Source organism: Rhincodon typus, chromosome 9 (assembly GCF_021869965.1).
Source record: "Rhincodon typus isolate 14 chromosome 9, sRhiTyp1.1, whole genome shotgun sequence".
NCBI lineage: Eukaryota > Metazoa > Chordata > Chondrichthyes > Orectolobiformes > Rhincodontidae > Rhincodon > Rhincodon typus.
The window spans coordinates 23,748,782-23,762,006 of record NC_063340.1 but is presented as its reverse complement, the minus strand read 5'-3'; the positions used below and the strand labels follow the sequence as shown (position 1 = coordinate 23,762,006).

General features: G+C 42.0%; 1 protein-coding gene across 1 annotated transcript in view; it reads left to right on the top strand.

The window, feature by feature from the left end:
- map3k4 (mitogen-activated protein kinase kinase kinase 4) overlaps positions 1–13,225 on the top strand; it is a 174,450-nt gene that overhangs the window by 143,983 nt on the left and 17,242 nt on the right. Inside the window, exons 19-21 of the mRNA XM_048600947.1 lie at positions 3,842–3,916; positions 5,949–6,140; positions 12,407–12,477. Of these exons, the coding sequence (XP_048456904.1) occupies positions 3,842–3,916; positions 5,949–6,140; positions 12,407–12,477 (338 nt within the window). The remainder of the gene's footprint in view (positions 1–3,841; positions 3,917–5,948; positions 6,141–12,406; positions 12,478–13,225) is intronic.

Sequence of the window (13,225 nt, the reverse complement as noted above, 5' to 3'; positions counted from 1 at the left end):
GTTCCACGAATGTCTTTTCTTGAGATCTGTTACCAACCTGACTTTCCCAATATATAGCATATTGAAGTCCCCCATAATTATTGTAATAGTGCTTTTCTTAACTGCGTTTTCTATCTCCTGATTTCCACCCCCCCGCTCCTGCCACCACATCCTGACTACTGCTAGGAGGACTGTACACAACCCCCATCTGGGTCTTTTCTCCTTTTGCATTTTCTGAACTGCACCGAGACAGATTCTGTGCCTTCCAACTCTATAGATGTGATGGACCTTCCTTTTCAAAGATGTGTGGAATTATCTCTGATTCAGTACTGTCTCTCACAGAGGGTGTTAGTATGGAAGATATGTGCAGCACAGACCCTTAACTTGCAAGATTTGTATATGTTTAGCCTCAGAGTGATCCACACTAAAATGTAACACCTAAGCTATAGTAATCAATGCCACAGTTGAAGGATTCTTGACGTCTGATGCAATCTGCAGTCAAGAAATTGCTCTTCTCTCAAAAGCAACCAATGCTTGGTTTATTAGAATTACTATCATCCTTGCAATGTCTGAAGACGCTGCTTATTGATCAGATGTGACTTAACCAGATCCAACAGAAACCAGAGCTGGCATTTTCAGTACAAGTGCACTTTTATTTACAGAAGTGTTAGATAACTTAGCGATGTAATTGCAACAATAACTTACCTGTACAGCTTATGTGCCCACAGTATATTTTGTCTTTTCCCTCCCATATGTTTAAGTGAAACCTGACAGCTGCAGCTGGGATGGATGCACTGAGGGTCTCGGCCCACTGAATGTGTCTCACCCATTTGCAGGCTCACCCTTCTCTGAGGACATACAGATAGGCTTTGGCATCGTAAGCAAGGGGAAAATGAAGTCGATAAGTCTCTCTGGAATCTCCAGAGAGGAAGTTTCTAGGGATCCTGTGCGTGACAATTCTTCCTAATTTCGCATCTCCCTGAAAGGAAGGGGAACCTAAAATGAAGTCGGGGTCCCTTCTACTCCTCTAGCCTTGCTGAACATTTATAGGTAGAGCAATAGAGTGTAAGCTTGTGTGTCTATCCAGCAGGCAGTACACTGGATCTGACTCTCCATGGTGGTTGCCAATCTCTCCAAGAAGATGTCCAGATACCAAAGCCATCATGGTACTGATGATATTGGTGGGCTCCTCTAACCTTTATCCAGTTTACGGAACGCCTCTGTAAAATCTGCCTGCAGTTCCTGTAACTGTCTCTGCATTTTCAACAATTAATAATGGCTGAGACCATGCGATCATTGTTGTCTTGCGACTGAGCACATGCCTGGTCTCAGGCAGTCCTGAGTACTGAAGAGCTAAGGCATTATTTCCATAATCTGTTTCAGAGATTCATACTTGTGATATGCTGTCTCGATTGTGCTCCTGAGCCTAATCTAGAAGAGTAGCTAGCAAGGTGAAAGTCTCTGAGCTTGCTGTTTGAAGATGCGGCTGAAAGTCTTATCAGTGCATCCTCTGAAGTGGAATTTAGGGTCTTTGCTGACCTCTTTGGAACAGAGGGGCATTGGATGCTGCTAGAGCTTGCATAAGAGAGGAGAGGGATTCGGTTGTGTGAGAGAGATAAACCTTTGCAAGTTAAGAATGAGTTACTGGCGGTCATAATGGAGGAATACACAGCCCAGCACAATGAAGCTTACTAGTTTGGTTGCCCCTTGGGATTTCCCCATGAGTGGTCATGCTTTTCAGCCTGTTGAAGTATTGTTTTTCCTTGTGATGTGGAGTTTAATGCTTGCCAGTTCCCCATTTGTTTTCACCTTCTCAGACCAATTGTTGGGCAGTTTTTTCCTGAGACTCTGTGATTAAGTATGCTGCTATGATTGGAAGGTCTGTTGATGGTGATGCAGTAGCAGGAGGGATGGTGAGGTGTCCCCAGTGAGGGAGTGGGAAATGCAGAGGGCAGAAAAGGATAGTAGTTTGGGAGGAGACTGTGTGTGTGAGAGCTATTGATTGTACAGGCCTTGGTGAAAGCTGTGCTGTGGCAGAATTAAAATGGTTGGTAGCCTGTGATTGTGATGTATCTGAGAGAAGATGGTGGTACTTGAACTTGCAAAACACAGAGGATTACTTAATTATCTTTCTGCGCTGCTTTGCGTTCCAGGCGCTGTCTGGGTCTAGGCAATTTGTCTGGCCTAGCTTCCTTTGCTGGTCTGCAGGATAAATCACTGTCCTCTTCTCCACTACACAGTCCACCATCTATCAGTGAAGCAGGGAGCTAACTTAATTTTCTGGGCCATGTCTTCCATGATAATGACACAGCATTACAATGTGAAGGGCAGTTCCTGGCTTGCATTATTGAATTGGCTTGCATTATTGAATTGGTTTGCGGCTGGGCTTTAAATATGGTGCCAGTGGCGTGAACACAAGAAGGTCCCAGCTGTAGCGAGTACTTCTGCATTTCCTATAGTGTTCTGCTCATGGAAAAGCATCAAGTCTGAGTGAATAATTCATGAGGTGAAGCATGAAAAGTTGCCAGAGAAAAGCCACATAGTCAAAGTGTACCTAGTTCTATCAATTTGCTTGACAAAACACTTTTAACTCCGACAGGAAGATTCAGCCCAAGGTAATTGATATCTATAGTGAAAATATATTTGAGAAATTTCAAACACAAGAAATTGATAAATCACCAATTCCTGATGGTTTGCGCCTATAGTTTTAAAAGAGGTAGTTACAGAGATAGTGGATGTACTAGTTTTGATTTTCCTAAGTTTGCCAGATTCATGAATAGTGCCAGTGAACTGGAAATGTGATACTGCTGCTAAAGAAAACAGGGAACTGCAAGTTAGTTAGCCTGGTGTTAGGCGTCAGGAAAACATTAAGGAAGTTTTAATGCACTTTGCTAATCATAAAATAATGCTACGAAGATGATTTTTGACATATTTATTAGTTTTTCAGGATGTAACTAACAAGGAAAGTAAAGGAGAGCTAGTAGATATACTTGTCATGGTTTTTCAAAGGCATTTGATAGGCTACCATACAAATGGTTAATATGCAGTATAAGGGGCCATAAAAGTTGAGTGTGCTATATTAATACGAATAGAGGATTGGTTAACAAATAAGAAGCAGAGAGTGGGTGGAAACTGGGCAAGCTTGATCTAGTGGAGCGCCTCGAGGTTTAGTGCCAGGGTCGGAGTTACTTACAAATCTGTATTTATAGCATAATAAAGATACTGAGGACAAGATTGTGAGAATTAAGCTATGAGGCGGAGAGAGGCTGAACAGGGATAAAATTTGTGATTTGATACTTAGAGACTTGGGTATACATGGAATGTCGAAAAAATGCCATGCAGGTACAACAAGCAATTAAAGAAGGCAAATGGCAGGTTATTATAATAGGATTGCTGCAGACAACCATACCTGGAGTACTGAGTGGAATTTTGTCCTGCATGTTTAAGGTAGGATGTATTTGCATTGGGAGTTGTACAGTGATGTTTCACTAGGTATTTCTCTGGGATTAGAGGGGTTTCCAAATAGGCTAAGTAAATTTGGGCCTGTAGTCTTTGGATTTTAGAAGAGGTGATTTTATTGAAATGTGGTTGATTGCAAAGGGGGTTTGATGGAGTAGGCATTGAGGTTGTCTGTTGTTTGGACACAAGGACACATGGAGAATGAGAGTTCAATTATTTAGGTCTGAGATGAGAAGTTTCTTCATCCTGATGTTGTGAATTTGGAATTTTGTGTCAAAGTTGAGACTGGTTCATTGTTGACTGGATTTAAGACTGATGTGCTGTTTGTTGTGTTTGGCATCTTTTCAATATTAATCACATTGTAGTTGTAAACTTGAATGACTGAATTACTTTGTTTCTCCAGAACCTATATATCCTAAAGGAGATGTTAGCGCACGAAGAAGCTGGGAGCTTCGCTCTCTGTTAAGTCAGCCAAAAGGTAAGAACATCATTCTGAATATGCCAATTGATGCAATTTCAAAGTTATTCTGTAAAAAAAGGGGAGTTCTTGACATTGTTTAGAATATTTTGCATTTTTATCTTGCTGCCATAGTTCTATTCTTTAAAAAAAAAAAAAAAAGTGCCATCTTGACTTCAGTTCCCTTGGCCCCAACAAATTAGTATCCACAAATCTTCTAGGCAAAATTGTCAACTTTGGCAGGAAAAATTGAAAATAATGTAATTACATAATTTATATTGCACAATTCTGAGATTCAGAGGGATCCGGTGTCCAGGTAAATGAATCAAGTAGAACTACTGTACGGATACTACAAGTGATTTGTAAGGCAAATGGAATTTCTTGTATGAGTGTAATGGGTAAAAGTACGAGTGCTTTGTGTTGTATGGGGGTTGGAATACTGTATATACTTTGAAGTTTTCACTTGCCCACGTTTTAGGTTTATCCTCCAGTAATGGTTTCATGTATCCTGACCAATGCCACTTGCCATTTTCTTGATGTTTGGAATGTGCTGGTATTTAATGATATTTGATTGCACTACAATTTGATTTCACATTTTTGTACTTTGTCATGTCTCAATATATTGAAATATAATTGTGACTGTAGTTCCTCAATTACAATATAATATAATCTTATTTCCTGTCACCTGTGTGTATTGCTCCTGGGCTATTGCACAGCTTGTCATTTTGTTTACATCTGATATTACGTGTCCATGCTCCGAAAACCATTGCACAAATCTGTATAAATTGTGTGTATACCAGACAGCCATTGGGTAATTAGAAGTTTAAAAGGCAGGCAAGTGAAAACTGAGCATTTTTTTTCCCCTTTTCTTGTTGATTTTCTTCTTGCCTTCTCCAGAAGGTGTTTGGTGCAGACAAACCTCAGCCCAGCAGAGAACAAGTCATGAACAAATGTATCAAACAAATACCATTTCCGTGTGATTTGCTATATATTGATCAGGAGCTAGACACTGCTTTGCTTTGTTAAACTATGCTGTAAGATGGTTGTACTTTCCCAGCTGAGATTAACTAAACGAGCACTAACTAGGCATTGTTTTTGGATTGTGTCGCTTCTTAGTAGTTCAGTTACTCACTGGATAACTTTTCTAAACAATCTGAAAAGACTTAACCTTTCTAGTAAAACTTAGATTGGCCATATTGGGCTTTGGCATATCTTTGTGTGTTCCATAGTAATATAAGAATTAAGAGCAGAAATATGCCATTTTACCCTTCTGACGCCTGCCCAAACATTCAGTAAGATCTTGGTTGATTTGATTATCTCAACTTCACCTTCCTGCCTCCCACAGTTCCTGAGTCCCTTGCGTTCCCTGATGTTTGCAGTTACACTTTGGTTAGTAGTACAAATTTTAGCATGTTTCTTAATTTTATATCTTTCCTCCCTTCCTCATGTGGATGGTGACTGATGTTTGGCACGTATCTCGGCAGGGGTTAAGCACCTGTGGTACGTTATCGAAGGGCTTGTTCTATTGGCAATTGTTCGGTTACAGGGATCTCTGTAGTGATTCCAGCACAAGTCGCTGATTTCCCTTCTGAAATAATTTCAGGAAACTTACTGGCCCCTTTGCTGAGATTCAGTTAACTTAGCACACCCTTAACATTAAGGAAACAATTGGTCAGTTCAATGCCATGGTACATTCTAAGTCTCCATTCAGTTGTTGGAAACCCCTTTCATCCAATTTACATTATCCCTGTTGGAATATTTCTTCTCAGCCTTGATACCTTTTTCTCTGATTTGCTAGATGGTGATGGCAATTCTGCATGAACTGCTGACAAGAATCAGGAGTTCAATTTACTTAAAATAGGATTTAATCTGCGAAACATGCAGCAAAGTGAAAAAAATTGAGTTTTTTGTATACGAGATGTTGCATCATCTACAGAGGTCTTATGCAGGCATTAAGCACCATGGGAGAAGAAGGCAAAAAGATCTTGCGAATGGCTATAGCCTGTCATTTTTTGATGTATGTTACAAATTGAATGTTTGTTTGGTTTTCCAGATATAGCTGCTAAGCAAAGTCGAATTGACATTGTCCGCAAGTCAATTAAATCTTTTGAGGAGCAACAGAACCGGCAAATGAAGCAAAAGAATATCATTGGCCAAGTCTGTGACATTCCCAAATCGTACGATAATGTCATGCAAGTTGGATTAAGAAAAGTGACGTTTAAGTGGCAGAGAGGAAACAAGATAGGTAATGTCAGAGTTTTGGATGTAAAAATATGCATTCAATTTACACAGTTCTCGCATACAGAAATTTGAAACTGAGTATTGAAAAATATTCCTGCTGAAGTCCAAATTTGCAGCAGGATACTGACCTCCAGATGCGCACGAACCTCTGCAATTTCCCCCAGATAGCAATTCTAAATGTTTGAAAGTAGAGAGTGAGTGAACAGGAGATTTATGTATGGTGATATCACAGCTGACCCTGATAAATAAAGTCTTGCATTAATATCATGATTTCTGTAGTCACCAGCAATTCAAAAGCACTTTACAGTCAACAATGTACTTTAGAATGGTTTTCCCACAACAGTGAATACAGTCATTTTGTGTGCAGTAAGTGCTCTTAAACAGCAATTGATTAAGCCAGAAAATCTGTTTCAGCTATCTGAATTGGGAGATGAATCTTGGCCAGAACAGTGAATCCCTCTGCTGTATTTCAAAATTATGCCATAAAATATTAAAATATAGACACCTGATAGGGCAGACTTGGTCTTAATTTACCTCTTCAGCCTTAACACAGCACCTTCAACAGTGCAGAAGTCTGCGGAGTGCATTGAAGTGTCAGTCTTATTTTTTCTCTTAGAAATGGATCTGGAATGCACATCTTTTGTCTCCAAGGTAAGAATGCTACCAACTAAGCCATAGCTAACATAAATCACTTCATATTTGGAGCATAATCATAAATTGTTGGAGAAACTCAGCTGGTCTGGCAACATCTGTGGAGAGAAAGCAAATTTAATGTTTTGGGTCCAGTGACCCTTCTGAGTTTGATATTTGACCTGGGTTTATCATAACACTGTTATGTACATTTCCATTTTAAGCAGGGAGCATTTAATAATGATCAGTGGAAGCCCAGCTTGCCAATTGTGGCAACCCTACTTTTGCACAGCATTGATCAGCTAATTTCATGTTCAGGCCACAGCTCGAGGCCTTCTGGGTCAATGTAGTTCCACAGCTGCAGTGGTTTTTTTCATATAACTAATTAATTAGTCTCAAACTGCTGAGGTACATTTTAGAAAGTGAATAAACTCAAATCTCAAATTCATATTGAGGAATAGGGATCAATAATTTAGAAAAAGGCATTGCAGAATTATTAAAATGGCAATATAAATGCTCTAAATACTAGATTTGTTAAAACAACATCATAAAGGTGTTTCTTTTATCATATTCAGCCAGATTACTGATTTGGTTTTTACTCTCAATGGTTTGTTTCCTATCTGGAGACAGTAAGGACTGCAGATGCTTGAAGCTAGAGTCAATAGACATTAAGCTGAAGAAGCACAGCAGGTCAGACAGCATTCAAGGAGCAGGGAAGTCAGTGCTCCAGGCCGAAATCCTTCGTCAGGGCTGGGGAGGGGGAGGGGAGGCCAGAAATTAATTGAGGGTGGTGCTGCTGGGAGCATAAGTGGGGTGGAGATAGGTGGATGCAGGTAGGGGGTTATTGTGGTTGGTCAGTGGGAAGGGTGGAGCGATAGGTGAGTAGGAAGATGGTCAGGTTGGGGTGGAGAGATTTTTAAGCTGGTGAAGTCAATATTCAGGTCATTAGGCTGTAAGCTCCAGAGGCGAAATATGAAGTGGTGTTCTTCCAGTTTACATTTGGCTTCTCTGACAGTGGAGGCGGCCAAGGATGGACCAGGGGAGTGGGAGTGGGAGTGGGAAGGGGAGTTAAAGTGGATGGCAACCGGAAGGTTGGGCTGGTTGATGCGTGCAGGTGCTCCGCAAACCTGTCCCCGAATCTGTGTTTGGTCTCCTTGATATACATCGGGACCAGTGATACAGTAGATGAGATTAAATGAAGTGCAGGTGAATCTCTACCAGATTTGGAAGAATTGTTTGGGGCCTTGGATGGAAGTGAAAGGGGAGGTACAGGGGAAATGTTGCACCTCCTGTGATTGCAGGTGTGGAGGAGGGGTTGGTGAGGAATGTGAGTTGATGAGGGAGTTACGGAGTGAACGGTCCCTGCAGAAAGTGGACAGGGTGGTTTGGGAAATAGCATTTTGGTGGTGGGGTCTGATTGTGTAGGTAGCAGAGATGTCGGAGGATGATGCGTTGTAGTAGGAGGTTGGTACGAGAAGGCTAAGGGGGCTCTATCCTTGTTGTTGGGTTGGGTGGGAGAGAGTGTCTGAGAGCAGAAACGCAGGCAATGGGGGAGATGCGGTTGAGGACATCCTTAATAATAGAGGAGGGGAAACTACGGTCCCTAAAGTAGGAGGATATCTGGGATGCCCTGAGAGCAGGTGCGGCAAAGGCAGTGGAATTGAGAGTATCGGATAGCATTTTTGCAGAACGGTGGGTGAGTGGAAGTGTAGTTGAGGTAATTGTGGGAGTCATTGGGTTTGAAAGGGATGTCAGTGGTGCATCAATTACCAGAGATGGAGTCGAGAGGTCCAGGAAGGGGAGGGAGGCGTCAGAAATGGCCCAGGTGAATTCGGGGGCACGGTGGAAGGTGTTGGCGAAGTTGATGAACTGTTTGAGCCCCTTGCGGGAGCACGAGGCTGCGCCGATAGTCATCAGTGTAGCAGAGAAAGAGTTGCAGGATGGTGTTGGTCTAATTGTTGAAGAGGGACTGTTCTTTGAATCTCACAAAAAGGTGGGCATAGGTCAGGCCCATGCGAGTGCCCATGACCACCCTTTTTGGTTTGTAGGAAGGAATTAAAGGAAAAATTGTTGAGGGTGAGAACCAATTCCTCCAAGCGAATGTGTGTGTCAGTGGAGGGGGACTGGTTGGGCCTATGGGAGAGGAAGAAGCAGAGGGCTTTTGGGCCATCCTCATGGGGGTTACAGGTGTACAGGGACTGAACATTCACCGTGAAGATGAGGTGTTGGGGGCATGAGAGTTGAAAGTTTTGGAAATGGTGGAGAGCGTGAGTTGTGTCCCAAATGTAGGTGCGGAGTTCCTGAACCAAAGGTAAAAGAACGGAGTTGAGGTAAGAGGAGATGAGCTCGGTGGGGCAGGAGCAGACAAGGCAGTGAGTCAACAGGGGCAGAGTGGTTTATGGATTTTGGGTAGGAGATAGAAAAGGGCAGTTTGGGGTTGGGGATCTATCGGGTTGGAGGCCCAGGACGGGAGATCTCCTGAGGTGATGAAGTTGTTGATGGTCTCGGAGATGATGGCTTGGTGATCATGGGGACGGTAGGAGGAGGTGTCAGAGAGTTAACGTCTGGCCTCAGCAATGTAAAGATCAGGTGATCATACTGCCACCCGCCCCCCCTCCCCACCCCCCCTCCGTCGGCGGGTTTAATGGTGAGTCCTCATCATCAAATAATCCCTTCACCAGCACCACATTCAAAAGTTTAAATTCAGCCTTTTAAATAATTATCTGTGATTTTCTGTGCCAGTATTGCAACAAAGATGAGATCGGAACTGCTGTTTGATGCCTGATAAAGCATAAGCCTGAATGAAAAATAACTGTCACTTGTTTATCTGAAATTGTCAACCCATACCTCCTAATGCAATAAAAACAGAAACTTCTGGTGAAACTCAGCAGGTCCAGCAGCATCTATGGGAAGAAAGCAGAATTAACATTTCAAGTCCAGTGACAAGTCATCAAAACCAATAACAGCTCATCAAAACAGATATTTAAGCTGAAGACAAGGTTTTTTTGTGATGGAGATGGAATGGGTGGAAAAGCGAGCAGATAGGTGGAGATGGAGTCCGGAGAGCGATATGAAAGGGATAGATAAGGTGATTATGGATGGTAGGCCAGGATGAAAAAAGCTGAATAAGTGATAGTGGAGAGCTGAGGGTAACAGAGAATGGGTAGTCTGTGCTGAAAGCAAGCCATGTAATATGATGATAGGCCTGAGAGTGGGTGAAAATAGGGTGACTGTGCTTAAAAACAACTTATGTTATAAACAGGATTGGTGATGGGGTGTGTAAGAAACATAGAAGGATGGTATCAAGCTCTAAAGTTATTGAGCTCGATGTTGAGTCCTGGAGGCCACAGGATCCCAAGGCAGATAATGAGGTGTTGTTCTTCAAGCTTACTCATTGGTGCACTGCAGTAGGCCTGTGACAGAAATGTTGGCCAGGGAGCATGGTGATGTGTTGAAATGGCAGGCAATTGGAAACTCGTGAGCCACTACTGTGGACATAACATAGATGTTCTGCGAAGCTGTTGTGTTTGTCTCCCCAGTGTAGAGGAGACCATATTGTGAACAGTAAGTAGATTAGACCAAATCGAACTAAATACAAGTATATTGCTGAAAAAGGTATGCCCGGGACCTAGGATTGTAAGGAGGGAAGAGATAACCGGTCAGGTGTTACACCTTCTGCCATTGTATGGGAAGGAGCCGTATGGGCATGAGGTGTTAGGAATGGAGGAGGAGCATACTACAATGATCCCTGCGGAATGCTGACAAAAAGTGGAGAAAGGGAATATGTGTCTGGTTTTGGCTTCCCATTGGAGTTGACAAGAAATAGTGATTTACAGTCTTTTGGATGTGAATGCTCATGGGGTGGTAAGAGAGGACCAGAGGGACTCTCTCACTGTTGTGGGAGGGAAGAGGTATGAGCAGAAGTGCAGGAGATGGGCCAACCATGGCTAAGGGCCCTGGTGGAACATGGTCTCAGGGACTTCTTGGTTGAGGAAAAAGTTGGACATTTCTGAGGCTCCCCCCTGTAGAGAGTGGCATCATTAGAACAGATGCAATGGAGACAGAGAAACTGGGAGAATGCGATGGAGGCCCTACAGGAATCACAGTGTGAGGATGCTTGTCAGGATAACGCTGGGAGTCGGTGGGTTTGTAATGGTCCTTGGCGAGCTTGTCTCCAGAAATGGAAACAGATGTCGGGGAAGGAAAGGGAGGAGTCCGAAATGGACCAGGTGAATGTGAGACAAGGTGGAAATCGGAAGCAAAATTAGTAAAACTTTCCCGTTCAGAATGATGACATCACTGGTGCTCAGTGTACTGGTCAAAGAGTGTGGAATGGAGGCTGAGTAGGATTGAAACAATAAACATTACTTGTACCCCACAAAGAGGGAGGGTACCCAATGCCACACTTTTCACCTGAAGAAAGTGAGAGGAATTAAAGAAGTTGTTCGAAGTGAAGGTGAGCTTGGCCAAGCGAGGAGGGTGGTGGTGGAAGGGAATGGTTCTGGCCTTCTTTCCAGGAAGAAGTGGCAGACCTTGAGATCATCCTGATGGGGGAGAAGAATATGTATAGGGATTGCACATCCATGGTGAAGAGGATGCAGCTACTGCCCACAAACTACAAATTTGAAACCGATGTAAAGCATCAGAAGAATCACGGATGTAAGTGGCAAGGGTCTGGACAAGGAGAAGAAATTGAGTTGAGGTAGGAAGAAATATGTTTCATGGGGCAGGAACAGTCAGAAACCATGGATCTGCCCGGACAGTCCTGTTTGTGGATTTTGGGGACATCCCCAGATAAGATGACGTTGGTGACCGTTGTGTACACAATGGCCTGATGCTCAATGGAGGGGTCATGATCCAGGGAGAGATAGGAGGTGATGTCCGGGAGCTAGCACTCAGCCTCCATAGCATAGAGGTCAGTACGCCAGACAAAAACATCACCCTTGTCAGCAATAGTGGTTCTTAATGCAGTAGTGATTTACAAAATGTGAAGTGGATGGTCACGACATTTTATACTTAAAAATTTGCCATGTACCAAAATGATAGATTTTAAAGTGTTGTTACTTTTCAAGAACTACCCAATTTTTACTTGTTCTTAACAACAGAACTTGATCTATAAATGCAACTCATTTTTGTTGACATCATTGTCGTTGTAACCCAATATATTTTCTATTTAAATATCAAACATACATCAAATTTTTTATTGTGGTTCAATGAGCAAAGACTTGGCTAGCATTAAATACATAAATTAATTTAGGTGTTATTTGCAAGAATCTTTTGATTACTGCATTACTTCAACCTGTAGATGGTCACATCAACTCAAAAAGGTGTTTCACTTTGTGCCTGCACGCAGTTCACGCAAGTGCTTTGTGTGAGGTTGACTAAAATTAGCATGATGTTCTCGTAAATCCAGCGTTGCATTATTTGAGTTTACAGATTTTGCTTTGTATAGAATTATTTCATTTGAGACATTTTAAGCCACATGCAGTGTGGAGGATATTTTCTTGCCTGTGGTAGAGTCTACGTCTGTTTTATATAACACACCAAACTACTTGTAAAAAAGATAGGCCATCTCTTTCACTTCGGTGCCATTTAAAAGCACTGGCATTAATGTAAAAATAATATACTTTGTTTCTTCAGGTGAAGGACAGTATGGAAAAGTGTACACTTGTATAAATGTTGATACTGGAGAGCTAATGGCAATGAAGGAAGTAAGTATTTTTTGTTTTAGGAAGTCGTTTTCTACATGTTTTCTGTTGCATTGTCTGCCAAATCCATTGATATACTGTCTAATAACATCCGGAACAGAAGAACAGTAGAAATTGAGGTAATGGGGAAATAAAACAAGTACCTTTCTCAGACACTGGGATACTGAAAAGTGTTTTAAAAATCAAACTAATGAGAAGGAGAGGCTCCAAAGGTATGTTCAGATTTTTCATCCTTTGTAGAGAGAATTATTTTTGTTCCATCTCTGTAGGTGTTGTTCTAACTGCACAGAATGAATTCTTTTTGAAATTAATTGTAATTTTTATTTTTTAAAACATCAGAAGCATTACATGGAAATCTGTTTACTGTCTAGAAAATAAATGTGACTTTTTATTGTGACTTGCCCTGTGGTTTTCAGACCCCTGTAACAAGGCTTGCTGTCTTTGCACTCTATCCTGTGTCAATCAAACTATCCTATCCCTACCCAGGAGGCACCTCTGTTAACACCAGTCCTTCACTTTGTCAAAGTCCAACTGTATGCATTTCCCTTCATGTCCAAGTGTGGTTTGGAGATCTGAAGGGAAATTGCATTCTTATGGAATAGCTTAATGAGAAGGCATTTCACCTTTTTAAAGAAAAATCTCAGATGATTTCAGGCTATTGCATTCCACCTTCGGTTTAACTTCACTCTTGCTTGCACAGGCTTATTCGTGTTCACTTTGCATTTCAAAAGCTAGAGTAGTCGAAAGGTCA